The 24,144-nt window shown below is 46.6% G+C and overlaps 13 protein-coding genes across 13 annotated transcripts; 7 read left to right on the forward strand and 6 right to left on the reverse strand.

Annotated features, from left to right (window-relative positions):
- Positions 1 to 16: 16 nt before the first annotated feature.
- V1510DRAFT_426775 (uncharacterized protein) lies at positions 17 to 1,086 on the reverse strand (the record flags this gene model as incomplete). The annotated part of the gene is made up of 4 exons (XM_066935171.1): positions 17 to 442; positions 475 to 717; positions 751 to 808; positions 842 to 1,086. The coding sequence occupies 4 exons, from the start codon at positions 1,084 to 1,086 to the stop codon at positions 17 to 19; spliced, it is 972 nt and encodes a 323-aa protein (XP_066787863.1).
- Positions 1,065 to 2,818, forward strand: V1510DRAFT_397101 (GPI transamidase subunit PIG-U). Its single transcript, XM_066931905.1, has 8 exons — positions 1,065 to 1,373; positions 1,409 to 1,473; positions 1,507 to 1,691; positions 1,723 to 1,823; positions 1,858 to 2,089; positions 2,124 to 2,267; positions 2,301 to 2,425; positions 2,457 to 2,818. The coding sequence occupies exons 1-8, from the start codon at positions 1,238 to 1,240 to the stop codon at positions 2,687 to 2,689; spliced, it is 1,221 nt and encodes a 406-aa protein (XP_066787864.1). The 5' UTR covers positions 1,065 to 1,237; the 3' UTR covers positions 2,690 to 2,818.
- V1510DRAFT_420142 (uncharacterized protein) lies at positions 2,645 to 3,814 on the reverse strand. The gene is made up of 3 exons (XM_066934413.1): positions 3,196 to 3,814; positions 2,996 to 3,163; positions 2,645 to 2,951 (listed from the first exon to the last, which is right to left on the reverse strand). Exons 1-3 carry the CDS (start codon positions 3,414 to 3,416, stop codon positions 2,690 to 2,692), a joined length of 651 nt encoding a protein of 216 aa, XP_066787865.1. The 5' UTR covers positions 3,417 to 3,814; the 3' UTR covers positions 2,645 to 2,689.
- V1510DRAFT_198536 (uncharacterized protein) lies at positions 3,647 to 5,361 on the reverse strand. The gene is made up of 7 exons (XM_066930456.1): positions 5,267 to 5,361; positions 4,952 to 5,181; positions 4,528 to 4,917; positions 4,381 to 4,491; positions 4,279 to 4,348; positions 3,760 to 4,247; positions 3,647 to 3,696 (listed from the first exon to the last, which is right to left on the reverse strand). Exons 2-6 carry the CDS (start codon positions 5,003 to 5,005, stop codon positions 3,940 to 3,942), a joined length of 933 nt encoding a protein of 310 aa, XP_066787866.1. The 5' UTR covers positions 5,006 to 5,181; positions 5,267 to 5,361; the 3' UTR covers positions 3,647 to 3,696; positions 3,760 to 3,939.
- A 146-nt stretch (positions 5,362 to 5,507) lies between these two features.
- V1510DRAFT_426777 (uncharacterized protein) lies at positions 5,508 to 8,940 on the forward strand (the record flags this gene model as incomplete). The annotated part of the gene is given in 12 exon segments (XM_066935172.1): positions 5,508 to 5,650; positions 5,668 to 5,795; positions 5,827 to 6,063; positions 6,098 to 6,184; positions 6,217 to 6,276; positions 6,309 to 6,407; positions 6,441 to 7,315; positions 7,353 to 7,602; positions 7,636 to 7,746; positions 7,857 to 8,585; positions 8,634 to 8,846; positions 8,882 to 8,940. 12 exon segments carry the CDS (start codon positions 5,508 to 5,510, stop codon positions 8,938 to 8,940), a joined length of 2,991 nt encoding a protein of 996 aa, XP_066787867.1.
- A 91-nt stretch (positions 8,941 to 9,031) lies between these two features.
- V1510DRAFT_195226 (VTC domain-containing protein) lies at positions 9,032 to 11,743 on the reverse strand. Its single transcript, XM_066930453.1, has 2 exons — positions 11,412 to 11,743; positions 9,032 to 11,373 (listed from the first exon to the last, which is right to left on the reverse strand). Exons 1-2 carry the CDS (start codon positions 11,447 to 11,449, stop codon positions 9,192 to 9,194), a joined length of 2,220 nt encoding a protein of 739 aa, XP_066787868.1. The 5' UTR covers positions 11,450 to 11,743; the 3' UTR covers positions 9,032 to 9,191.
- A 294-nt stretch (positions 11,744 to 12,037) lies between these two features.
- V1510DRAFT_367890 (uncharacterized protein) lies at positions 12,038 to 13,450 on the reverse strand (the record flags this gene model as incomplete). The annotated part of the gene is made up of 2 exons (XM_066931326.1): positions 12,038 to 12,432; positions 12,520 to 13,450. Coding segments are annotated over 2 exons (1,326 nt in total), but the record flags the coding sequence as incomplete, so codon positions are not given.
- An 859-nt stretch (positions 13,451 to 14,309) lies between these two features.
- V1510DRAFT_426779 (mitochondrial carrier domain-containing protein) lies at positions 14,310 to 15,434 on the forward strand (the record flags this gene model as incomplete). The annotated part of the gene is made up of 5 exons (XM_066935173.1): positions 14,310 to 14,366; positions 14,389 to 14,559; positions 14,595 to 14,651; positions 14,685 to 14,901; positions 14,935 to 15,434. 5 exons carry the CDS (start codon positions 14,310 to 14,312, stop codon positions 15,432 to 15,434), a joined length of 1,002 nt encoding a protein of 333 aa, XP_066787870.1.
- A 6-nt stretch (positions 15,435 to 15,440) lies between these two features.
- V1510DRAFT_420160 (translation initiation factor SUI1) lies at positions 15,441 to 16,506 on the reverse strand. Its single transcript, XM_066934414.1, has 4 exons — positions 16,237 to 16,506; positions 16,151 to 16,195; positions 16,027 to 16,114; positions 15,441 to 15,989 (listed from the first exon to the last, which is right to left on the reverse strand). The coding sequence occupies exons 1-4, from the start codon at positions 16,240 to 16,242 to the stop codon at positions 15,571 to 15,573; spliced, it is 558 nt and encodes a 185-aa protein (XP_066787871.1). The 5' UTR covers positions 16,243 to 16,506; the 3' UTR covers positions 15,441 to 15,570.
- V1510DRAFT_407830 (uncharacterized protein) lies at positions 16,496 to 17,819 on the forward strand (the record flags this gene model as incomplete). The annotated part of the gene is given in 6 exon segments (XM_066932428.1): positions 16,496 to 16,766; positions 16,896 to 17,036; positions 17,052 to 17,118; positions 17,155 to 17,314; positions 17,522 to 17,594; positions 17,773 to 17,819. 6 exon segments carry the CDS (start codon positions 16,496 to 16,498, stop codon positions 17,817 to 17,819), a joined length of 759 nt encoding a protein of 252 aa, XP_066787872.1.
- Positions 17,820 to 17,882: 63 nt separating this feature from the next.
- Positions 17,883 to 21,968, forward strand: V1510DRAFT_420162 (uncharacterized protein). The gene is made up of 11 exons (XM_066934415.1): positions 17,883 to 18,124; positions 18,160 to 19,333; positions 19,367 to 19,568; positions 19,602 to 20,038; positions 20,075 to 20,120; positions 20,154 to 20,219; positions 20,256 to 20,655; positions 20,691 to 20,741; positions 20,773 to 20,890; positions 20,923 to 21,467; positions 21,504 to 21,968. Exons 1-11 carry the CDS (start codon positions 17,924 to 17,926, stop codon positions 21,855 to 21,857), a joined length of 3,594 nt encoding a protein of 1,197 aa, XP_066787873.1. The 5' UTR covers positions 17,883 to 17,923; the 3' UTR covers positions 21,858 to 21,968.
- Positions 21,969 to 22,908, forward strand: V1510DRAFT_420169 (thioredoxin-like protein). Its single transcript, XM_066934416.1, has 5 exons — positions 21,969 to 22,240; positions 22,274 to 22,360; positions 22,409 to 22,484; positions 22,522 to 22,732; positions 22,767 to 22,908. The coding sequence occupies exons 1-5, from the start codon at positions 22,065 to 22,067 to the stop codon at positions 22,865 to 22,867; spliced, it is 651 nt and encodes a 216-aa protein (XP_066787874.1). The 5' UTR covers positions 21,969 to 22,064; the 3' UTR covers positions 22,868 to 22,908.
- A 43-nt stretch (positions 22,909 to 22,951) lies between these two features.
- V1510DRAFT_420175 (uncharacterized protein) lies at positions 22,952 to 24,122 on the forward strand. Its single transcript, XM_066934417.1, has 3 exons — positions 22,952 to 23,483; positions 23,517 to 23,743; positions 23,776 to 24,122. The coding sequence occupies exons 1-3, from the start codon at positions 22,990 to 22,992 to the stop codon at positions 24,042 to 24,044; spliced, it is 990 nt and encodes a 329-aa protein (XP_066787875.1). The 5' UTR covers positions 22,952 to 22,989; the 3' UTR covers positions 24,045 to 24,122.
- The last annotated feature ends 22 nt before the right edge of the window (positions 24,123 to 24,144 follow it).

A 24,144-nucleotide genomic window follows, 5' to 3' on the forward strand; every position in this document is an offset into this window, starting at 1 on the left:
ACATATAATGACGTAGCTATCTAGACGAACCGTCCTCGCCACGGCTGTGTTTCCACTCGGCCGAACCGCTCTCGCGCGGACCAACGGCAGTGGTGGTCTCCTTGAACAAACCATAGTTGAGCAATTCGACCTGCTCCTTGGCGTCCATTTCCATAAGGACTTTACGCTCATCTTCTGGCACGGCTGCCCGCAAGTCCGTGGTGATTTCAGCCAAAGTGCTGACCAGGCTCGCCTCGCTAATCTGGTCTCTGGCCAAAGCCTTGTCTCTGTTGCGGATGTATCTGGCCGACACGTCCACAGCTCCGGTTGAGGAGAACGCGATAGCATAAGACATACGCTTTCCCCAGCCTTCCTCATAGAGCGTAGGTTGGTCCCACGCGTTTTCGCACGAGTCGAGGTGAATCCAGCGCGCCTGCTTCTCAGAGTAAACCTCTGTCCAGACCTGGCGTCAGCTTTGGGCCTGCAGGAACTTACATGATCCTCCCGGTTCCAAATCCACCGTACGCGGGATCCGAGCGCTCGGCACAGTAGACCAAAGCACTGTGCCCATTCGCCGCAACGGCCTCTGCGACTTTTCAGAAGCGTCCGGAGTTTCCCATAACGCGGAAAACGCTCAAAGCGCCCACATCCTTGGCACTTGTATAGCTCCACGTTACCCGCGCCATCTCTACGTTCTTCGGCCGTGGCCGTGGTAGCTCCCATGGGAGTAGTGGCGCTCTGCCTGTTAGTTACATATGATCAATATCTTACCGAGCAGACTGAACATTTGGGTGCGTTCACCCACTCAAAGAACTCCTCTTTGAACCACCTAGTGTCAGAGTGTCGTAAATTTAGCACCTACTTCATCATCGACCTGACAACATGGTCCTGCAATCCCCAGCTCTCGTCATTCTGGGCGTTCGCCTCTGCTTCCGAATAAAAGCGGTCCAGCGGAAGTATCTCAAGGCATTCGTCTAGAAGCTCTCCATCTTCGTAGCCCAGAGGTGTCTGTGACAGCCGTCTCAGCAGACCAGCGAACGCAGAATTATTTCCAAGGGCCTGCCGTGGACCGACCAGTCTGGAGTAGAGCTCTGTCACGGCCTGCATGATTGACACGAGATCGATGACGGTGTCCCAGCTTAGGCTACCCAAATCAAACTACACATTCTGCATCATCACGAGTTAAGCACTTCTCACTGGACACCTCTGAACAACCCACTCGCTTGCCGGCATTGCAGGGTGAGCAGCTGCGTCCGGCATGGATTCAAGGATTGCGGCCGTGCTGTCGACGTACGCGGTGGTCAGAGTGGTTTTGGCGAAACTGTTTCCATTCCTGGCCGGTGTGTTAGATGAACGCGTTGAGATCTCGACACCCGTCACATCGTTCAAAAGCTGTGAGTGACAACTATGCGTACAAGCTCACATGCAGTGAAGGAAGGTCTTTTTCTATATCGTCACGGTATCCAGCCATATGATGGCGGCGTGTACCACCAGGTACGTTCTCATCAAGGAGCGAACTGACGTCAGGTACCAGTCTTGCTGCCCTTCTTCGACGCGATCTTGGACACGTCCAATTTCGGCGACGCGGACCTTCGTGTGACAGTTCTTTTCACAGCTGTCGACATCGTGGCCGCGTGGGCTCTGGGGACTTTGTACGATGGCCGGAAGAAATATACGCAGCCAGAACTTTCCAAATGGCCTGTCATGGCAATGTAAGTGCCTCGAAAAGCTGGCTGACCCGAGTTATCTGTTCAATCCTCTGTCATTCATGACTAGCGTTGCTGGCTCGACCACGGTGCTCGTCAATGCCGCCATTGTGTGCAGCCTAGCGGCGGCTGGTGCTGGTGAGTTTGCCTACTCCATGGAAGCTGATCCCAGGACATGGAGCCTCTTCCGCCGCATTGCTTGCGCTGGCAGCCCACTGTGGATTTTATCCGCTCTACTTATTACCGGCGACAATCGTTCTGGCCTCACAGTACAGCAAGACGTCGCTTCGGAAAAATGCGGTCATGCAAATAGCATGCTTTTTGGCCACTTCCTGCGGTCTTTTAAAGCTAGGTCGTCACATTGTAGGATCCTGGAATTATTTGCCCGCGTCGTACGGCGTGACGTAAGTCGGACGTGCGACTGATCTGACCTCTTAGATTGTTTTGCACAAATTTGACGCCGAATATGGGTCTGTGGTGGTATTTCTTCATCGAAATGTTCGACTCGTTCCGCGACTTTTTTCTCTACATATTTCAACTATACATCTTCATTTTCGTGTTTCCCGTCACCTTTCGTCTGCGGTAAGTTCAAGCCTCTGCTAGTTTAACAGTGAGAAAACAGCCTCTGTTTGCTGCGATAACGATAACTGGAATTTCCACGATCGCAAAGTCGTATCCCTCGGTTGGCGACGCCGGCCTTTACATCTCGCTACTTTGTCTGTTCAGCGATCTTTACAAACGTGAGTCTGCATCTAGCTTTGCTGACTGTAGATCTGCGATATCCGCTTCTCGCGCTGCTCGTCATCCTCCACGCACTTGTTTTGGCGCCGTCTTTCTACCATCTCTGGATCTACCTAGGTTCAGGCAACGCCAACTTTTTCTACGCGATAACTCTGGTCTACGGTATCGGACTGACAATCATTGCCACTGATTCGCTATGGGCGGTTTTACGTGTAGAGTTTGATGGTGGAAAGGATCCTTCAATCAAAGTCACCCAGATCTGATTATACACCAGCATGTTGTACAGCCTTCTCTAGAATATAATATGACGGCTTTGACACGCCGTTCCGAAGCTTGCGATCTTGTGGTGAGTTTTCTGCAAGAGTGTAGCCTATCTTCCTGTAGAATTCGACTGCGCGATTGGCACTGAACACAGTGAGCATGCATTTCGGCGCTGCGCAATGTGCGGCGTAAGACTCAACAACCTGCATCAAAGACTTGCCAACACCGAGTCCTTGTATCCTGGAAGCCAGTTGAATCTCATAGCTTCTGTCAGTCGCTTGATCTGAGAGTGGAAAATTAATACGAACCAGTAGACAACATCCTCGCCGTTCTCCTCAGTGTGCATGAAACTTACAAAGCCGAGGACGCGAGTCGCGTGGTGTTCGTGCTGACTCAGAGTCACATAGATCAGTCCCTGCTCGCGCATCTCCTCTTGCTTATCAACCGAAGACCACCCCAATGCAGATTGTCGGTACCTTTGGTCAGCGCTGCTGTGTGAATCGCGTACAAATGCTTAAGATTTGACTCTATGAGATTAAAGCACTGTTGAAAGACATCGCGCGGGATCGAGCTCTCGCTGTATACGTCGAGACGAAGGTTTTCTAACCCATAAAGACTTCCGCGGATAATTTTGACCAAGCTTTGTGCCCATGGAGCGATATCTGGTGCTTCGTAATAGTTTGCCATTGACTGCCAAGATGCCGACGCGCTGCATGACATAAGTTGCATTCGATGCTTACTAATAAGCTCAATATGTTCCGGCTTCTAGTAACGACCGCGCAACGAATTTGGCTTACACACGCCAGGGACTCCTAGTTAAGAGGCTTGTGTGCTGACGCTGGAGTCATTACACTCGATGGCCCGGTACAGCGCACTGCTCATGGCTAGTATTGCTGGCCGGAAGCCGATGCTGTCGCTGCAATATGTAAGTCGAAAGTCGACAAAGTTCTGATCTCAGTTTATCCAAAGTTCGCGTGCTCGAAGCTTGTGGCGGGAAATTCTTCGATCCCTTAAAAGTAGTGGCCTCCGTGAGCTTGCTGACAGCAGACCTTGAAGATCCATCATTACGTACAGAGCTACGAACCTGGGCTAGAGCAGAGTTTGACGCGCACAAGAACGAAACAGACATTGTACGTTGGTCGAACGAAGCTACTCTGACAGCAGGAAAAAATCAAATTTTGGATAGCTATAGGCCAGAAAGAACTACAACAAATGGCCCAACAATTTGGGTTCTCTGGCCGATAGTTTACGTTCAGCTGGGTCGGAACCTGAGCTCGTCCTCCGAGTCGCTGAAGTCTGAGAGCACAGTGGAAGTAACAGTGTTCTCAATGCTCGGGCGATCGAGAGCTTCTTGCCGCTGTGTGCGCTCGCCAGGTAGAGCCGGTGTCTTGCTCATGTCTGTGATCCGGAAATGCTGATCATCGCCGGAGCTTTCGCTCTCCATAGCCATGCTGTCGGGAACGAAGAGCGGCACAGCATCTCCGATCGATTCCGAATTTGCATTCACTGGTTGCGGCGGTTTCACGGGAAGATCAAAGTCAGATTTTTGCAGCCAGTATTCTTGCGTCAGCTTTGCTGAACTTCGACTTACCATCGCCAATTCCGAAGTCCGCAGGTCTTTCTTCAATCAATGCGATCGGTTGTCTATGTGCAACAGTTTTCTGTCGTCAGTATGACACTACACCTTGTCTACCTTTTTAAACCGCTTGAAGTTTGGTCTCCCTTCCCACCTTGAGTCCGGAACCCGCTCTATTGAAGACCGACCTAAGAGGCACACGAACTCCTCGATCGGTGGCGGTGCTGTCTCGTCTTTGACATATAGATCTGAATGCTCATTTACCTCTGCTGACGTTTCCACCGAAGAAGCCGCGTATTCGGCTTGCGTAGAGTGCACAGTCTCCGCAATTGCTTTGGCGTTGAGTCCCACTTGATGCCGAGAAACTATTTGTTGTTCTGGCAGGGCATTGTGCGGCCTCTTCCGACCGTATGACTCGGCTGCTGGAGCAACTTGCGCTAGAAAGGCGCTGTTATCCTCGCGCAGTGAGCTTGCCTCTGCTGCAGGTCTCGGAGAATCGCTGGCCATTACCTCAGAACTCAAATGTGACTCATTCTTCTCAGCTACCGCATGTCCGTTTGCGACCCCAGAGCTGAGTTGCGCGCCAGTCGCGCCGGTTTCTACCGGTACCAGAAAGCTCAAGAGGTCTACGTGTTCGACTGTGGGTCGGGCAACCTGACTACTCAGTCTTACTCTGACGCGCACCTACCCGGCGCCGACGACGACTGGCCAGAGTCCCGTCTTTTTGCGCCTCAGCCGCCATTCGATGTTGCGACGTGAAGTTATTCTGCCTGTAGCGCTTCTGCTGTTACTTGTGGTGTACTTTGAGCCGTGAGGCCGCGCAAGTCCTTTCAATCCATGCCAGCCCGTTGGCTACGCGTCCAGTCTTAGTTTCGCGTATAACCCGCACGTTCATTGAGCCACGAGCGCGTTTGTGTTCTTTGTCATAGTTAGCTTGCCCTAAAACCACAGACAAGATGCAGCTCGCTTGTGATTTAAGGTTGCTTATATAATAAAGTGTTACCTGGTCTGTGATCGGAACTACCGCATTGGGACCACTCCATTTACGCCTTCCTTTATCTCAGGTCTTCGTTCTCCAGGTCGTCTATCCTCAGCACCAAATCATACGTGGTTGCAGAGCCGGACATATTCAGTGTCGGCACGAGTAACCATAGTGTTTGCTGGAAAGAGCTTGAGCTAGAGGGTTGGACGGTTTCTCAAAAGCTTCGCTCGTGCGGGGTCGGTCGAATAACGACAAGTCAGCAATGTGGATCTTCAAAGCTGTGGTGGCTTTGGCAGCCGCAGCAGGCCACGCAACTGCCCTACGGTTTGCCGGGGGGGTTACCGGAGCAGGAAACGTAAGCTTGGGTGCTACTGGTTCGGGGCTTGTCGGCGCCGACGAGTCGTGGTAAGCGCGAGACGAAGCGACGCTGACGACAGCTTCAACTGTCTCCTACCTGCATACGAATGCACGCAATTTGCAGATTGCAGTCTGTATGACGGCCGCTGTGTATGCCCGCCGGGATTTGGTGGTGACGACTGTTCTGCACCAGGTACGTTTTTGTGGGAAGGCTTTAACGGAAGTGTGTGGATCTCTCTCCGCTGGCCGCGACCGGATGCCTCGTCGTGGCTCCACATGCGATTGTGATGATGGTTGGGGAGGAATTAATTGCAATGGTTTGTATCTCTACATTGCGTTGCTAACGTTAGTTTGTCAGACCAATCAGGCGTGTAACGCCTTCATGCCCGACGATGTCGAGGGTACTTGCTTTAAGGGTGGTCTTGTTGTGCACGAGAACTTCCAGATGTGCAATGTTACGAGTATGTTCCGTTATCCACCCAGGACTGACTCCAGACCGCAAAATTGTGGAGATCCTCGAGGGCAGACTACCGCAGGTAACGTTCTCCTGCAACACGACGATGGCCGCTTGCAACTTTGAATGTACGTCTGAGACCGGTGCTAGCTAACAATAGTCTGGATCGGTGAAATAGAGAGCTTTTACTGCGATCTCAGCCAGTGCAAGTTCTCCGAGGGTGGGTAGTCTCATAACCTTGCTGACTTCTAGAACAAACTGTTCAGTACAACCGCACTATCTATGACTGCGAAAACATTCAGTGCAAGTGCATCCCTGACCGAATGCTTTGTGGAGAGGATGGGTCGATTGGTGAGTATATGACTTGACCTTTGTTAATATTAGACATTTCCGACTTCTTGACTGAGGCTATCGCTGGCCCGGGTACCTTTTCGTGTGATTCACGTACTGGAATCTGTGATTTCTCCGAGCCTGCCATGGACGAGCTCATCCAAGATGTCTTTGGCGACGAGTCTATCACCTTGACTTGCGACTCAGGCGAGTGCATGCACAGCTCGGAACTCCCTGGTTACACCCCACCGTCGAAGTCTGTCGATCAGAAGTTCGTCTTCGCGGCTGCTTCAATCATCATTATTTTCATGGCTGCTGCCGGACTCGTCATCTACTATTTCGTCCAACTATCTCAAAAGAATCCGAGCGTAACCTCGCTTCCTACCGAAGACGAGAATTACAAACTACTGCACGGACATACCCCTGCAACTCTTTACTTTGATAGTGTTTCTTATTCCATTGGTGACCGTCAAGTTCTTTCGAATGTTCAAGGCGTTGTTCGTCCCGGCGAGCTCATGGCAATTATGGGCGCTTCAGGTGCAGGAAAAACATCATTGCTCGACATTCTTGCGCGCAAGTATAAGTCAGGAACAGTCTCGGGAAATTTTTATGTCAATGGACAAGATGTCTCCGACTCAAGATTCAAAAACGTGGTAGGATTTGTCGACCAGGAAGACTATCTGATGCCTACCCTGACTGTTTACGAAACGATATTGAACTCGGCCTTGCTTAGACTTCCACGGACAATGTCCAAAGCAGCAAAGAAGCTTCGGGTTATTGAAACCATGAATGAGCTTGGAATTATGGCTATTCGCGATCAACTGATTGGATCGGAAGGACACAGGGGTATTTCCGGAGGAGAGAAGCGCCGCGTTGCTATTGCTTGCGAGCTGGTAACGAGCCCCTCCATCCTTCTTCTCGATGAGCCGGTAAGAGCAATGATGTTATATTGTCGCTAATTTACAGACGTCCGGTCTAGATTCCTTCAATGCGTTCAATGTCGTGGAGTGTCTGATTTCTCTTGCCCGCAATTATAAACGTACCATTATCTTCACAATTCATCAACCAAGATCCAACATCGTGTCTTTATTTGATCAACTCCTATTACTCGCACAGGGCCGGGTGGTGTACTCTGGCGCTTTTGAGAAATGCCAGTCTTATTTCTCTTCGATTGGCTGTCAATGCCCTAGTGGCTTCAATATTGCCGATTTCTTGAGTATGTACGGATGGTGTACCTTCTAACCATTAGTCGATTTGACCATGAATGCTTCGAAAACTCAGCTTGTACAGCCTGCTGAGAGTGTTGACCACGAATCTGTTGACGGTGAGGGTGAAAGACTGCTTCCCCAGACTCCCAACGGTATGTGCAATTTGTTGCATCTCTAACAGCAGAAAACGACGCTGAATGGTACCGCATGAGCCACCGCGTTCACAGCGAGGCAGCCGATCCTGCTGAGGATGAACCATCAGCGGCTAGCACAACAAATGAATCCTTCCGCACCGATCTCGATCTCCTTTTCTCACAGTATTCGGCATCATATATTGCTGCAGATATTAAGGAAGAGATTGAGCGCGCTATAGAAAGCTCTGATGACGAGCACGATCCGTCGACTTCTTTTGGAAACTATCAAAAGATCTCAAAACTCTCCGAGTTTTTTATCCTATCGAACCGGACGTTCAAGAATTTATACAGAAACCCCATGCTCTTGTACACTCATTACGTTATTGCGATTTTTCTAGCTGCTCTTTGTGGTTTCCTCTACTATAACATCGCTAATGATATTTCGGGTTTCCAAAATCGGCTTGGTCTGTTCTTCTTCTTATTGGTACTCTTTGGATTCAGTACTTTGACCTCACTCAACGTTTTCGCTACCGAGCGTCAAATTTTTGTTCGGGAGCGTGCGAATGGCTTCTATTCACCAATCACTTACTTTTGTTCTAAAGTGCTGTTCGACATATTCCCTCTTCGTGTGTTCCCGCCTCTACTACTGGGTCTTATCCTCTACCCTCTAGTCGGGCTCAACTTAGAGAGCCATGGACTTTATAAGTTCTTATTGGTTTTAATGCTTTTTAACCTCACAGCTGCGGCAGTTTGCTTGTTCATTGGAATCATCATCAAAGATACCGGTGTTGCTAACCTTGTCGGCTGTCTTGTTATGATTTTCGGTATCTTATTTGCCGGACTTTTCCTAAATCATGGTACGGCTTCATGCATATTGTTTGGAGAACAGACAGCTAACTTTTTAGACTCGATTCCCACTAGTGCATTATGGCTGCAGGACTTCTCTATTTTCCACTACGCGTTCGAGGCGCTCGTGGTGAACGAAGTTCGATACCTCTCTTTGATCGAGTACAAATTCGGTCTCTCTATAGAGGTTCCGGGTGCTACCATCCTGAGTACTTTCGGTTTCAATGCCACCGCCTACTGGCCAGATGTTCGCGGCCTCCTCTTTTACTTTTGTGAGTATGTGTACTGTTTTAGCTAACAAGCGCAGGCCTATTTATTGTCATGGCGTACGTTGCCATGCACTATCTTCTGATCGAGCAGAGATGATTTATAAGACATAAAACGATTAACTAGACAAATATCTGCGGGTGTCATGCGGCAAATCGCAAACTGATTATAGTGTGGAGTCGCTAGGACAAACCTCCATGTATCTAGTTTAATGTACTCTACTGTTGCCCCTCAGAGAGCGAAGTACTGGCTCCTTGTTTCCGATTTTATGCATCCTTTGGGATGTATTAAAGCTATCAAAAAATTTGTACTTCGAAATTAGTGTGTAAATACAAGTGGTCCAAAATCATCTATAATGCTTGAATGACGTAATTGGCAAAAACTGACATAACAAATGCAGTGCAAATCATGCTGGTACCAACGCGGTCGTCGTATCGTATAGCGCTTCTTTCACGAATGGCCTTCACTCTCCAAAGATAGAGGCCGAGACTATAAATAGTGACGATAACTGCGGAGAGGAAAAACATGATCGAAGCAGACACAGCCCGATCGTCGCCAAAGTTCCGCAGGCTGCCAGCAATTGCTGAAAGGAAAACTCCCACCTCCAACCAAGACAGAAACGTTCTTTCGTTCGCGAAATAAACCTTCGGCTCAATACGAACGGGGACATGGATGAGTTTTCCCGGAGGGGGATAAAACACTCTTTCAATCGTCGTCAACGGTGCCTGCTGCTGAGGAGTCACTTCAGCTTCAAAGAAGAAGTCGTCGAAGAACTGTGTGACCGTAGACTTGAAGTGAGAGAGAGCATCCGAGAACTGCGATCTAATCTGCATTTGATGTCTCGTGTTACCCGTCTGACCATTTCCTCTGATAGAGAGAAGTGGAATCGTTTCCTCGACATCCTCATCGGAGTCGTAGTCGCGGGGGTGCAAACCACGCTCGTCATCGATCAAAATTTCATGGTCGTCCATGTCACGGTCATCTACCAGCATGTTCTCCTCGTCGTCCATTATGTCATCAGAGCCAGTAGAGCTCAAAAATTCATCAGAGTTTGACATCGATGAGGCAACGATGTTGTTGGGTCTTTCGATGCCGAACTGGTGAGTGACAGGCTTCCGAATGTCCACGTCCATCTGAGGCAGCCAGAATGGAATCAAGCCAACCTTATCAGGTACGAGTGTCGCAACTCCGTGGATAAACTTAGAGAACTTGGGAACAGCCTCGACAAGGTGAGACGAAACTAGATCACGGACCCACTGTGGGGGTTCTTGACCGAACTGAGTTTGCAGCTTGATTTCCAGAATAGCGTAAGGGAATCTCTCGATGTCTTTTTGCGGAAGCTGATTGAAAGGCCAATCGACACCGATATCCATTCTGCGCCAGTTACTCCCTGCGCGCTTAACCCCATCAAAGTCCTCTTCCCTGATAAGGGATAGCTGCGTGTCAAGCGAAATACGAACACGCGCATCACCAGGAAGCTGGAAAGCAGTACGGTTGTAGAACGAACGCACACATGGCTTGAGCTTCCGAGTGATAACAGCATATTGGATTTCTCTAGCAAGCTGCTCCAAGTCTTCGATCTCCTTGACTGATTTTTTACCGTCCTCACGCATTTTCTTGAAGGCCTGAGCGACCGTGAATTCGCCGCGCATGAAGGCATTGACGTTTTTCTCCTTCAGAGAAAAACGAGCCTTAACAGATTTTTCGCCAGTCCAGTCTTCCCGGTGAGTCTTACGCTCAACGAAGACCTGATCAGTACCCATACCGCCGTACCATCTCAAACGAATCGCCTCAGCACCCTCCGACTTCTTAAGACGACCTTCATATAGTTCCAGGTCATCGTTGTCATAGTAGATGGACGAAATAGCTGAATCCTCCTTTTCGAACTCCTTACTAGCATTGAAAACAAGGACAGGAAGATGCTTGAGGATAAAAAGCTTCAGCTCAGTGATGTTGTCGGGATGGACCCAATACTTTGTTGTTTGGCGAACGAAATTCTGCTGGACGCCACCTGCTGAACTGTCGCCCGTGACCGGATTCCCCCGCGTTCTCACCAAATCATACAGCTTCGAGAGCTGTACAACAAGCGCATCGTAATCGTCCTTGAAGAAAGGCTTCGCGTTAAGACGAGCCGCGAAAATCGGCTTGAGTGTCCACTTGGTCACCTTGTCATGCTTCTTGATGATCTTCTGGAAGCCGGTGTAGTTCAGACGAGTAAATTTCGCAAGGTCATGAACGTCGCTAAGTATTTCTTCGAGGTCCAGCTCAAGTTCGATAAAGCCTTGCTCAGAGAAAGGGGTCTCGCTATGAACAGAAGCAATCGCGTGCTGCACCTTCGTATCCATTTCCTTTACCCGCTGATTGATTGAGTATGTGCGCAGCTTTTGGAAATCGAAGACTTTCTCGAGTTCATCTTCAAGAGCTTTCACAAAAGCTTCCTCTAGATCCTCATTCCACTGCTCTTCATCCGATCCACCGGAAAAGAGAAGATCTTTCAGTCCTTCATAATCAATGTAGTAATAGTAGTAGTCGCTAGCTGTCAGCAACCTATCGACTACACGAGTACCTACCGAATCAACGATTCCTTCAACTGCTGTCCGAACTTCATATTGAAGACGTGTAGCTCCTCGTTTCTGAAGGCCCAAACGACAGATGAAAACCCTTTTTAAAGGTTGCTTTTGCTTGTTACCAACCCAACAGCAGCGAGAGTACGGCTTTGTTAAAATGTTCACTGGGCGGGAATATATATATAAAGAGTGTAACCTCGTGCTTCTTTTTGTGGACTAAGCCGACATGTGAGGACCAGTGAACTTTAAAGTAGTAGGTGCGTGGGCACCTCGCACATATGACTGCACGTATGGTCGAAATATCGTTTTCTTAGCCTTCTTGACTTGACTTGCACATAGTAGCTACGGTCCAGAGAAGTATTCTGCCCGAGATCTTTATACAGAAGTCTAGCATACAAGACCTCTTTGCTGAGACTCGAGCGGTTGATCTATGCTGGTTGGCAACACAACAAAGAAGTGACTGAGCAGCACTAGTGCATTTTTAAGTCTACAGTAGTTTGCTCACCAATCAATATATTTTTTCCTCCCACGCGGCATAACACATAAAAACAACCGAAATATACTTTATTTGTAACAATGATGTACATATATGCGATCTGATAAAAAATTGTCTCCGGCCATCACCGGTGTCATATATTCATTTTCTCCTTTTTGGTAGACCAAGGCTTCTTTTTGACGTTCGGGTTATTGTTTCCGATAGGCTCAACTATCCTATTGACAGACTGTGATGTCGTAGAGTCAACTTGATAGTAAACCCACCAATCTGTTGATCTCTGGAGGTTTTCTCTTCGCTGCTTCAGGATCGTGCTGACGTCGTCCTGGTTATCAACTGCCCGAAAAAACGTCTCTTGAAGTTTCTTCGGTATTCCAAAAAGTGTGAATACCAGCGGGACATATCGTTTATTGGTTTCATCGTCTCGTTGTGTGACCGTAGCTTCCTCGGGAAAATCTTCATGTCGACGTGACCTCCGCGAGCCAACCTTTGGAGGTGCTGTCTTTTCTTTGACCTTGTGTTTTGCGCCCGCTTTAGTCTTGATTTTCGCTTTCGGTTTTCCTTTATCTGCTTTTCCGGGATTTGACATGGACTGTTCGGCTTTTAAGCGCTCTTGACTAATTGCCTCAGGGTCATATTCCAAGTAAAAACAAATTTTTATGGTCCCTTCGGAATCAATCTTGATCAATGATTGGCGTGGTAGTAAAAACCTATCTGTTGGATTATCGCGAAATTCAAACACTAAGAACACGGGCTGGCTATCCTTTTCTTTGCGAGGAACATGCGGCTTCGTTTTCTTTGGCTTAGTTTCAACAAGCGGTCTGTTTAACATATTTCCGGAATCACCAGACGTTACTGAAGTGTCAGGGAGAATATTTGGCATAGATCTTGCGTATGAAATGTATTTTTGGAACTGTGCGATCTCATCCTGCGTACCCTTCCCTGACGCGATCGTTTTCATGAGTAGGCCCAGTTTTGTGTCCTGTTTGGCTAAAGATTGGAGCTTCCCAATAAGCAGTTTGTTATCTTTGTTTATAGCAGGTTTGCTATCCGTGCTCTGTGCGGCGGTCATGGGCAGACCACTTGACGGAATTGCTGTAGCTGCTTTGACCTGAGCGTTTTCTATGACGCTAGGGGCGGGTGTGCCTGCTTGGGCTTTATCCTCAGCGTCACTATCAGCGACAGATGAGCTTTTACTAGTCCCTGTAAGAGATGGCTGGTGCTTTGTGATCACTGCATCCCGATCCGAGCTGATATCATTTCCAACACTGTCATCGTGGGATACTGGTCTGGGGACGTTGGCGTCAGGTCCGTCACTGTCTGATTTCATGACCGGAGCATCTTTAACCAAAAAAAGACGAATATCGAAAAAATGAGGTCCAATGCGAGACTTGCAATCGCAAAATTTTGCCATCTTATCGCGTGCATTATATTGACCTTCGACCAGCTTTCGCCCTCTTTGTGGACGCGTCCAAAACTTTTGGAACATTACCCCAGTGAGCCAAGACCTTCGCGATCGTTCCATAGAGACAGAGATAGTCTCACTGAGTGTTAGGAGAATGCTGCAAAGTTATGTACCTTTCTTTGACAGATAGAAGACCGTCTGTCTCATCATTGCGTGGTCTCCGTACGGAAACCGGCAATCCATTGCGGAACACTATCGCATTCTCATCTTCGGGCAACGATGTGTCGCACCTGTCAGGGCCAGCGGCAGTGGAAATATCCTCCTGGATCTCGATCGAAGAAGACCTCTGCTCTTCGACCTTTATATGCTTTGATTCCGCTGAGAGCGTTGAGCTGGATGCTTTGCGCTTGCGCAGTGACCGACTCATGAGATACCCTCTTTAGGATCAACAGTTTGATGAGGCAAGTATGATGTGCTTAGTTTTAGCGACGACTTGAGAGAGCGGTGTGACCAAATAGCTCTATTTGACGTTGCAAAGCAACGCGAATGTCCTGCGAGTTTTCAAGCATGTCCCATCGCAATAGCGAGGATTGATTAAAAAATTGTGAGGTATAAAACAAAGAAGGCTTTGTAAACCATGTACACCAACTGTAGTTTGATTGAGACTCAACCGATACCAAGCCTTCACTCTTTTATTTGCATTTAAGACCAGTCTCGTACTACGCAGAGAAGCTTACACTGAGCATATGCCATGCCGAAGGGGGGTGCTGAGCTAGCGTATGCAAATATATATACGCAAAACTTTAGCAGCGCGAAGATGTTTTCCGCTTAGGCAACAAGCCTCGAGTACACCCAACCGAATTTCCCACGTAATTTTTGTTTTTAGCACTAGACAGTAGGTTACAAGGTATGATGCACTGATGCAACTTCCTTTCCCTTCAGGCTTTCATTTGCTGCAATACTGCGAATCTGATGCCGCTGTGACACCCAACTTTGGACCTTAATGGAGCCTCTCTCACCTACAGTTATCGAGTCAGCAAAAGAGATCAGCTTCGGATCGGTATTACTCATCCGATCATCAGTTTGCTGACTTTCAGATTGCTGGTATCGCCGGAAAATTCATCGAATATCCATTTGATACAGTCAAGGTTCGTCTGCAATCTCAACCCGACGATAAACCTTTGAGATTTAAAGGTCCTCTCGATTGTATAAGGCAGACGCTGCGTAACGAGGGCTTTAAAGGGTTTTACAGAGTGAGTTCGAATGCTCGATCATTTCTGATACTTAGGGTATTGCGTCTCCTCTTGTGGGCGCTGCCGCAGAAAACGCTTCACTGTTTTTAAGCGTGAGTTTAATTGAGATCTGGATCTGACCTCAGTACAATGTCGCACAGTCCCTATTGAAAACTTTTATCCACAATCGTGATGGAACGGCGAGGCTGCGATTGGACGAGCTAGTGCTTTGTGGTGCTGCCAGCGGTGCTGTCACGTCTTTTATTTTGACTCCTATAGAGCTGATCAAATGTAAAATGCAAGTTCAGAATCTTTTGCAATACGACACGAGAGGAACGAGCCAAGAATCTGGCTGGCACAAAGGTATGCTAAACAAGTGCTGAATTGACTGTTTAGTAAAATCCCAGCGGGAGCCTATGGGCGCTATGTCACTAGCAAAGTCCGTTTACAGACAATCGGGTATTTCAGGTTTCTGGACAGGTCAGCTAGGTACCATGTTCCGCGAGACTGGTGGTTCAGCAGCCTGGTTTGGCGCTTATGAATACATCAATAGCATACTTCAGCACAGAAAGGGCGCAGGAAGCAAATTAGCAGATCAAGCGCCTTCTCGAGCTGATTCCATGATGGCAGGTGCTATTGCGGGGATAGTCTATAATTTGTCGCTTTTCCCGGCTGACAGCATCAAAAGTCGAATGCAGACCGAATCAGTTCTGAGTGATCCTAGTAGGACTACGCAAAAGAGAGGATTTTGGGCTGTAGGTCTAGCAATGTACCGAACTGGAGGTATCCCTGCTCTCTATAGAGGCTGTGGAATGACTGCACTTCGCGCTGCACCATCTAGTGCCGTGGTATTCTTAGTTTATGAAGAACTCAAAAGACTTTCATCTGCATATTAACGCAAGAGCTCCATGACAAGATAGCTAATAGTGTCAACATATAGTCATTGAATATACTGTACAATACATCGTTGGTATAAACCATCCTAAGCTACTGATTCATATGATTTTAGTTGTGAAGCTAGCAGTAAGAGACTTACGAGGTGCCCTTTTTCTTGGGTTTTACCTCTGTCCGTTCAATTTTCACTGCGTCGAGTCCATTTTCTTCCAGCATCTCAGATATGAGATCTTCTACCTCGTCTCCTACGTCGCCTTGAACAACAATCTCTTCCTTCCCCTCTGGATTTTTGGTGACAGAGGCACCAGTAGCGAAGCTAGAGGAAAATTTCTTGGAGAGCTTTTTAAGATCTATACCGAAGACCTCCAGTCCCGAAATTTCAATGACGTGCTTTCTTTTTGATCTTTCAACTCTTTTTATGATCACTTTCGATGCCATCATTCTCTTCATTTCCTTTTCGGCTTTGTTTGCTTCTTTGGCCTGCATCTTTTGTATCTCACGTTCAACCTTTTCCTTAGTCTCCAGTGACATATCAGCCGTTGCCGCAGTGAGGGACTCTTTATCGGTCAAATGGCAGTTCTTCTTTTAACATACCTTCGGAGTAGAGTCTTTGAAATAGATCCGGGTGCGCTTTCTCTAACCATTCTTTGCATTTCTTGAATTTTCCGCTGAACTCGCAGTACTACATATCTTAGTCTAAGCTTCAACATAAACTCACCTCTGGAGGAAAGGAGCAGATCGCGCAGTATGTAAATGATCTGCTCTGTTCAAGTGTTAGGCTTGTATTGTGAGACTCATTCTTACCTCCATATTGAGATATGTGTAATACTCTTGTCGTTGACAGACGATTGTAGTTTGAAAGTGGAATAAAATTGGTAGTGTGGCTGACGGTAATTTGTGGCTAATTTACTTTTCGCGCGTCAGTTATGCGTCGTGACACTACAATAAAAGACTTCAACGGCATCAATACACTGAATGCCTCTTTAACTAGCAATTCAATGGATATGTCTTATTGGAGACAGTTAAAAAAGCCGATTTAAAGCTCAATAGCTATCGCTCCATGATGACCAGTACTTTAAGAAAGCCGTTCCTTAGAAAGGTGGTCTTGAACGTTTTAAATGCACATGCTACTCTAGATCAGTATCCGGTCAGCGTTACCTTGAACCGTCCAGTGCAAATAGTCAGGGTATATGCTCTACTCGTTGTATTTTCTGACCAAAGTTCCTTTCGTTTCATTCAAACCCTCCCCAGCAATATATTCAAGCGCTCCTGTCTGACAAAGGGCACACAATTCAGGCAATTCTTGATCACTCAGTTGTCACATCATTTTACGAGTAAGGAAAATCACATAAATGAGTCTGACCAGGATAGACTTTATGGGCGCAGGATAACCTCAGACACAAAGGGCTGTATCGTCAGTGTAAAGGACGTGAAAATTCATATACTGCCATCAGCTTGCATAGACGACAAGGGAATTGTGAATTTCAATTTCTCTCAAAAGTCGTCAGACTGTGTCACGCACTGTATTGACATTTTCACCCGAAAAGAATGCGCGGTCGTCCCCGTCGTCTATATCGATAACCTTAGCTATATAGGCTGTGACGGTACAAATACTTTAGGCCAGCCTAATGCGCTTAGAAATGAGGCACGGTTCATTTCAAAAGCAAATAAAGTATACTCGCGACAGTAAGTAATATATCTCTACCTCGTTTAATACGGTAGCAAGTTGCTGCGAGTGTTTCATCCACCAGAGGAGTTCTTGCAGCGACTTGAATCGCCTGACACGTTCGCAACGGAGTCAGAGAACAAAAGCTCTGTGGAGCCGTCGGACGGCGCAAGTGATGGGAATAGCAGCGGCAGCGAAAACGATTTTAGCACTCAGGTAAGTTGACTACTCCAGATTGCGTTTACATGAAATTAGAAGCCCGTTAGTGCCTTGCGTAGCTTGAAGCATCGAACGGAAGACAAATCGATTTATGTGCCACGGATGAACTACAGAAATAACCATGGGAGTGACGTCGGAACGACAGAACCGTACTGGGAAGAGATGGTAACTATCTGGAAACACTATATCTAACAAAAAAATCAGAGGACGAATGGTCTTTTGTTGAAAGATGGTATAATACCAAAAGAACAACTAGCATATCTACAAGAGGACGAAGGTAAGGTTGTGAGCGTCCCATAATTGACATGTTCAGCATGGTATCCCCCGGTGTTTAGAAATGTGTTTTGATTTTTTATTCACGATTTATGTCCTCCCCTAACACATCTACGTGGTGGTAATTGCAGATAATTTCGATTTATTGTTAGCAGCATTGTATTAGATACATTATGAAATAGAATGCATTGATCATGCACAGGAATTAGAGATTGCTGTTGCATTTTAAGGTTTCAAAGTCTACCAGTTGAACTTTAATGAATAAATAAATCATAAACGTATATATACAATCAAAACATTTCCACATTTCAGAGAACACACATATTTTCCGTTATGTCGATAGAACTGGACCAGCTCGACGACAGGCCAAACGAGCATCGAATACCCCAGCTCAGGGTAGTAATCCCACCTTTAGATTCCGGCGCACTGTGCTCGTACAAGCGGTATGACAGCAGCAGGTTCATTTCAAAGATATTGCATCAATTTAAGTCTGAGTGGCTTCTAGCACAGCTTGCCAGTGGAGATAGGGTGATAGTAAGATACATACTAAGCTCAAGCTAACCTGCAAGCTACCATACGGAAAACACGAATCCTACGAAAATGGGCGACTCGCTTTTCAAAATTACATCCATAATATCGCTAATCGTGCCAGAGGATATGCGAGAAAGTCCGACCGCACAACGCTGAGCTCATATGTGGCGCAGTACGATGATCGAACTTCTGATGATAGCGAGGTCACATCAGTGGAATTCAAAGACGTTGATTCTGGCGTTGATCAACCGCAGAAGTTCTCAAACAAGCGAAATCTTGACGAGAGTCCTGCTGAGGGAGGCAATCTGACGAAAATTGTATCACTCGACCGTAAACGACTTCGATCGAGTGAACTTCATGGACATGATACAGCGGGTGTCCTCTATTCGAATGCTCGAGTTGAAAAAAATTTCAAATTTTGTGAGATTTGCAAGCAAGGCACTAAAACTCCAGGCAAGCGCTTATTGCTCAACTGCATTAGCTGTACCTTTTCTTGCCATGATGTTTGTCTTCACGTTTCTACGAGCGAGCTAGCAGACATCAAGCGCTCACGAAGATTCGTTTGCAAATTTTGCAGATCACAAGACGGCGAACATACAAACAGATGCTACCTGTGTGTCGGCGAGATTTCTGTGCCGAGAGCAACTTCAATCTCTAGCCATGCACCGCAAATGCTTTCCTCTTTCCGGTGTACCCGGTGTAAGCGAGCAGCACATTTCCAAGAATATTCGCAGGATAAGGACGCTCATGCGCTTGACCAGTCACTTGCGGGCGACAAAAGGTCTCTCGAATCATGCTGTCGAGATTGCCGAAAATTTGTGAAAAGACCAGAAAAAATTATAACATGGAGGCCAGTTGACAGAGACTTCACTCAAAAACTCGCTCAAACGCCGGCTCACGAACGCGAATACCTCATCAAGTTTAGCGAAGATTCTTATCTGGCCTCAGTTTGGGCTCGTGGCGATTGGGTAATTTCGATTTGTAACTCACAGCTTCTCCGATCCTTTCATAAGAGTGATCCTTGTCCACTCTCATCTGCAAAAGTTGCGATACCCATCGGATATTTGACCGTTGAACTAGTACTGGATGCGGTTTATTCACATGACCGAGGCTTTGCAGATATGGGATATAGTTCGATAAATGTAGCATTAGCGAATGCTGACGATGTGTGTCGAGTCCTGGTCAAATGGAAAGCTCTTTCATATACAGATCGTATGTGTCGCCTAATATGCCGGCTAACAGAAGTGACTTGGATTTCGGTCGCAGAAGCTCTCAAAGAGGAACCTACAAAAAGCTCCTTCCGGGTAGCGTATCGTCAATATTTGATAGGAAATTATCTGGGGCAGAAGGGACAAGCCCAGCTCAAAGCTCTTGAAGTTGACCGTCTTGGGCCTGTCGATAGCTTTACGGATCAGCACTTATCGCCTTTGCAGATCGAAGGCTTACAGTAAGTTGTTAACATTAAGCGCTCTAACAAGAGATGGCTATACAATAACTGGAGACAGCGGCGTCATTGCTTTGTGGCCGATGATGTAGCGCTCGGTCGAGACCAGCTTATATCAGCCTTTGTTTCAGAGATGTGCTTGACATATGAAGAATTCCCAGTAATCATGATATCACTTCCACAAAATCTTCAACAATGGAAATCTAGGTTAGAAGCTTTTTCAAGAGATCTGAAAGTCGGTGTCTTGAGTGGCACTCAATTGCACAGAGAAGTTCAAAAGAACTATGTTTTGCGCAAGAACTCTTTCTCCAATTTAGCTGTTCACATCGTTCTAGCGAGTTCTGATATTATACGAGACGAGAAGGATTTCTTGAGTTCATTCCGTTGGAAGCTTATGATCCTCAATCACTGGTTGCCACTCGATCACGAGACAATCTTAAACCTGGAGGTCTGCTTTAAGGTTGCTATTCTCGGTGCGTCTGATCGGAAGCCTTCAACTGACCCCTAAGATAGTACTGTTAAATATACACATGAAGAGATCCAGAGCTCTCTTGGGTTAGTGGTATCGAATGTATATGCTAACGACAGATTTCTCGAGTTTTCGACGTCAAGGGCGGAAAGTCAACTATCAAGCGATGCAGGCTTACTACTGGAGTACGTAGCAGATCGTGACTAGCATTCTTACTATAGGACACGCACATTGAGACGAACAAGATCCAACTTGGATGGCATTGTTCCAAGGCTGGTGGAGATAATCGTGCCGATTGATCTATCAGAATTACAGAAGTACATTTATAAGAGTATTCTAGTCGAAAATCGAGACTTGATACGAATTCTATGCGGGAAGAGAGAAGCATATCCAGACGTACTTAGGTACGAAATTACAAAGCTGTTCAGAAAGCTCAGAACTTGCCTCGCTCATCCGTACATATATGACGATAAATTGGAGGAACAAGCACAGAATTCCGTGGAGTCCTTCAACACCTTGGTTTTAGCCAGTAATAAGCTACATTTCCTCGCAACCTTGCTTCCAAAAATAGTCATAACAGGCGGTAGAGTCCTGATTTTCACCAAATACCACGACGTTTTGGTAATGCCATCAAATATTTACTTGCTGACAAGCAGGACATCTTGGAGGATTTTCTTTACAGCATGAAAATCAAGTTTCTTCGGATTGTAAGTCTCCACCGTTCTCAACTAATTTAAGGACGATAAAATGGTGCCCACTGAGAAGAAACGCAGAATTGAACAGTTTAACTCTCGTCAGGTCGCCGTTTCTGTTGTAATAGTGTCTACAAAGTGCACGCCATCTGGGATAAGCTCAGGTACGTCTCTTCGTAATTACAACTGACAACAGCATCCGTTGATGTAGCAATTGCTTATGAGCAAGATCTCTCTCCTATCAACTTTCAGCTGTTTTTTCAATCGCATCATGCTTCCAAAAAGCCAATTCTTGTGTATTACATGACCTCGAAGCACACAGTTGAAGAAAGGTTGGCAGAAAAACTGTGCGCCGCATCAGCAGGCGCATCGGCTTGTGAATTCATTGACGACTCTACCTTTTCGAATTTGGAACTAATGTCAATACTACAGGCAGGCTTGCCGGAACTGTTCGAGCTCGATAATCAGTCTCTTGTTGGTGCCAAGCAGAACGCTATTATGCTAGACAAACTACTCGAATCCAGTAGCTCTCTTCGGAACTTGGTTGAAGATGACAATCAATACTCTGGCTCTGTGCCGAGAGTATGGAATAATTTGGAAGGAAACATTCAAAAGCCTCCGACTCGAAGAGTAACACATAAAAAACCATCTGTTGATGACGATCTCTGGCTTCTCATCTCAAAGGCGAGCTCTCCGGTGACAGTGCGTGATGACCTTGGTAGCTGTGTGGATTTCAAATCTGTAAGTTCTGCGAGAAATATTGAGCTAATGTTAAAGGCAGAGGGGAGAAGGTATGAAAATGTCAGGTCAACTGCAATTACATCGATACAAGGCAAGGACGATTTTCAGAAGCTGGAGAGTATTGCTACCGGGCCTCTATACTTTTGTGATGGCCAGCATATTCGGCATAAACCTGGACACTGTCCCACAAGGATTGCACCTATAGAGGTCTGTCGGTTGTGTGGCTTCCCTCATTTTTCTGCATTTGGAGTATGCCCGCAGCTTAGAGACCCTCAAGGGATCAAACAGCTGGTGAGCCTTTTGTCTGCATCGACGGAGCAGAATGAATTAAAAAATCTTGCCTGGCATGCACTCTCACATGCCCAAAAACTCGTGACGGGTGAGAGGTAGGTCAATTTCTATGTGGCGGCGCGAGAAGTGCATAATGTATATTAAACGGTCTTGGGTACATACTTTTTAGGTTGTAAAATACTGGTTCATGAAATCTAATTGTAGCTATATCAAGTTAGCCAGATCAGTTCTCTTGCACAACGCGTAGCCATTTGCTTGTAAACAGCCAAACGCCTTCCCTGGTAATGCTACACGAAGGTACAACAGATGGATAGAATAACAGCTACTGTCTTTGAAAAATACACAGACCAGCTGGTCGGGTCAGCAGCACTCTCGGACAATGAGTCCATAAAGGATGACGATGAGTTCCTGGATTTAATTGACGAGGACGACGCGGCGCTTCAGAGCATACGCGAGAGGCGCATGCAAGAGCTACAGACTCAGTACGGTATATCATGAAAAGCACTGACAAAAAGAATGACTGCAGCCAGACGGCGTGCTGATTCAGGACACGGACAGCTATCTGAGGTGAAAACAGAGAAGGAAGTTCTAAGCATCAGCACGTAAGTCCAATGATCCTTGTTGCGTACAGATTACCTGACACCCCCTAGCTCTACAAAACTGACAGTTTTACTTTTCTTCCATGCTGATTTCAAGAGGTGTGAGATCATGCAACGAAAGTTAAGTGTAGGTATCTTTTTGCGTCAGATGGCTGATTATATAGGACCTGGCCTCTAAGCACTTGGAGACGCGATTTATAAGCGTAAACGTTGAGAACGCGCCTTTTCTGGTAACAAAGCTTAATGTTAAAGTCCTGCCCTGTGTACTCGGCTTCGTTGACGGTATGGAATGTATGAGATTGGTAGGCTTTGAAAAGCTAGGCAATACGGATGCGTTTGATGTCAGAGCATTGGAGAATCAATTACGAAAGTGCAGTAGGTACTCTGTCGATAAGCGAGCTAACCAAAGAACTGATCGAACGCTACGCTGTCGATATCCAAAAAGGCTCTTTAGGCACGAAAGGTGGCTCGTATGATGACGCTGATAGCGAGGATGACTGGGATGTCTGATGTATGGTAGCATTGGCAATATATATTACCCGGCTTGCAAATCGACTGTAGAGGCAACAAATTTGGTTTTAAGCAAAACGATAACTTCACTGAAACTTCCCTGGTCACACGTCTTCTAGAACATGGCTGACAGCGCTGAAGTACCTATCCACAGCGATAAACGGGAAAATCCTAATGACCAAGCTGCAAATATAGATCATAACGATGTAACTCCGGAAGAACAATCGATAGAGTATATCGTGGAGGAAGTCGGTCGCGAAGATCAACCACAAGACACAGCCGAGGGCGATGCTGCCAATGCTATATCTTCTAAAGTAAATGATGCCTCAGATGGTACGACAGAAAAGCATGGAAAAAGGAAAAAGAAGAAACGGCCAGCCAGACCGCAAGTTGATCCTGAAACACTGAAGGAACGCGTCCTCCCGGCGCAGACCGGTACCGTTTTCAACATCTGGTATAACAAATGGAGCGGTGGTGATCGTGAAGATAAATATTTAAGCCAAACCCATGCAGAGGGTCGTTGCAACCTGGCCAAAGACTCCGGTTATACAAAGGCAGATAAGATCACAGGCAGCTTTTTCTGTTTATTTTTTGCTAGAGGAATATGCCCGCATGGGTACGTTGCTGACTCGAATATTACTGACCCCAGAAAAAGTTGCAGCTATCTACACCGTCTTCCGACTGTGATGGACATCTTTAATCCAAACGTTGATTGTTTCGGAAGAGAAAAAAAGGCAGACTACAGAGACGACATGGGTGGCGTTGGTAGTTTTATGCGGCAAAATCGCACAATTTACGTCGGGAGAATAAATGTCACAGATGATATAGAGGAGATTGTTGCCCGGCATTTTGCCGAGTGGGGAGATATTGAGAGAAGTATGTGCGTATTATCATATCGCTAACATCAGTACGAGTGTTGAATGCTCGAGGAGTCGCTTTCGTCACTTATGTAAATGAAGCTAATGCTCAATTTGCAAAGGAAGCTATGGCTCATCAGTCTTTGGATAATAACGAAATTTTGAACGTGCGTTGGGCCACCGTCGATCCCAACCCTCTGTCTCGAGCCCGCGAACAACGTAGACTGGAAGAACAAGCAGCTGAGGTTATTCGAAAACTATTACCGGATGCTTTTGATACTGCAGACGACCTCTCGGTTGCAAAAAGACAAAAAAGATGATTTCATAGTATAATTCAGATGTAATTTAGATGTATTATTGGTATTAGATAAATTGACATAATTAAATTCGTCAGTAAATGCGCAAGTTAATGATGCGCGA

Source organism: Dipodascopsis tothii (assembly GCF_038497935.1).
Source record: "Dipodascopsis tothii strain CBS 759.85 unplaced genomic scaffold V1510scaffold_24, whole genome shotgun sequence".
Taxonomy (NCBI): Eukaryota; Fungi; Ascomycota; class Lipomycetes; order Lipomycetales; family Lipomycetaceae; genus Neoaidaea; species Neoaidaea tothii.

What these genes read in the sequence shown, in the direction of transcription:
- V1510DRAFT_397101 (XM_066931905.1), top strand. Translation starts at nt 1,238, where the DNA reads ATGGATTCAAGGATTGCGGCCGTGCTGTCGACGTACGCGGTGGTCAGA. An exon ending in AAATGGCCTGTCATGGCAAT is followed by an intron (nt 1,692 to 1,722) that starts GTAAGTGCCTCG and finishes GGCTGACCCGAG; the next exon opens with TTATCTGTTCAATCCTCTGT. An exon ending in GTTCAGCGATCTTTACAAAC is followed by an intron (nt 2,426 to 2,456) that starts GTGAGTCTGCAT and finishes TGCTGACTGTAG; the next exon opens with ATCTGCGATATCCGCTTCTC.
- V1510DRAFT_420142 (XM_066934413.1), bottom strand. Translation starts at nt 3,416, where the DNA reads ATGCAACTTATGTCATGCAGCGCGTCGGCATCTTGGCAGTCAATGGCA. An exon ending in GAGTCAAATCTTAAGCATTT is followed by an intron (nt 3,164 to 3,195) that starts GTACGCGATTCA and finishes CGCTGACCAAAG; the next exon opens with GTACCGACAATCTGCATTGG. An exon ending in GGCGAGGATGTTGTCTACTG is followed by an intron (nt 2,952 to 2,995) that starts GTTCGTATTAAT and finishes GACTGACAGAAG; the next exon opens with CTATGAGATTCAACTGGCTT.
- V1510DRAFT_198536 (XM_066930456.1), bottom strand. Translation starts at nt 5,005, where the DNA reads ATGGCGGCTGAGGCGCAAAAAGACGGGACTCTGGCCAGTCGTCGTCGG. An exon ending in CCAGTCGTCGTCGGCGCCGG is followed by an intron (nt 4,918 to 4,951) that starts GTAGGTGCGCGT and finishes CTGAGTAGTCAG; the next exon opens with GTTGCCCGACCCACAGTCGA. An exon ending in CGGTGGAAACGTCAGCAGAG is followed by an intron (nt 4,492 to 4,527) that starts GTAAATGAGCAT and finishes GTCAAAGACGAG; the next exon opens with ACAGCACCGCCACCGATCGA.
- V1510DRAFT_195226 (XM_066930453.1), bottom strand. Translation starts at nt 11,449, where the DNA reads ATGAAGTTCGGACAGCAGTTGAAGGAATCGTTGATTCG. An exon ending in TTGAAGGAATCGTTGATTCG is followed by an intron (nt 11,374 to 11,411) that starts GTAGGTACTCGT and finishes GCTGACAGCTAG; the next exon opens with CGACTACTACTATTACTACA.
- V1510DRAFT_420160 (XM_066934414.1), bottom strand. An exon ending in TCTGCTCCTTTCCTCCAGAG is followed by an intron (nt 16,115 to 16,150) that starts GTGAGTTTATGT and finishes TAAGATATGTAG; the next exon opens with TACTGCGAGTTCAGCGGAAA. An exon ending in TCAAAGACTCTACTCCGAAG is followed by an intron (nt 15,990 to 16,026) that starts GTATGTTAAAAG and finishes TGACCGATAAAG; the next exon opens with AGTCCCTCACTGCGGCAACG.
- V1510DRAFT_420162 (XM_066934415.1), top strand. Translation starts at nt 17,924, where the DNA reads ATGTCGATAGAACTGGACCAGCTCGACGACAGGCCAAACGAGCATCGA. An exon ending in AGCTCTTTCATATACAGATC is followed by an intron (nt 19,334 to 19,366) that starts GTATGTGTCGCC and finishes GGCTAACAGAAG; the next exon opens with TGACTTGGATTTCGGTCGCA. An exon ending in CCAAATACCACGACGTTTTG is followed by an intron (nt 20,656 to 20,690) that starts GTAATGCCATCA and finishes GCTGACAAGCAG; the next exon opens with GACATCTTGGAGGATTTTCT.
- V1510DRAFT_420169 (XM_066934416.1), top strand. Translation starts at nt 22,065, where the DNA reads ATGGATAGAATAACAGCTACTGTCTTTGAAAAATACACAGACCAGCTG. An exon ending in ATGCAAGAGCTACAGACTCA is followed by an intron (nt 22,241 to 22,273) that starts GTACGGTATATC and finishes ACTGACAAAAAG; the next exon opens with AATGACTGCAGCCAGACGGC. An exon ending in GAAGTTCTAAGCATCAGCAC is followed by an intron (nt 22,361 to 22,408) that starts GTAAGTCCAATG and finishes GACACCCCCTAG; the next exon opens with CTCTACAAAACTGACAGTTT.
- V1510DRAFT_420175 (XM_066934417.1), top strand. Translation starts at nt 22,990, where the DNA reads ATGGCTGACAGCGCTGAAGTACCTATCCACAGCGATAAACGGGAAAAT. An exon ending in AGAGGAATATGCCCGCATGG is followed by an intron (nt 23,484 to 23,516) that starts GTACGTTGCTGA and finishes TACTGACCCCAG; the next exon opens with AAAAAGTTGCAGCTATCTAC. An exon ending in GTGGGGAGATATTGAGAGAA is followed by an intron (nt 23,744 to 23,775) that starts GTATGTGCGTAT and finishes CGCTAACATCAG; the next exon opens with TACGAGTGTTGAATGCTCGA.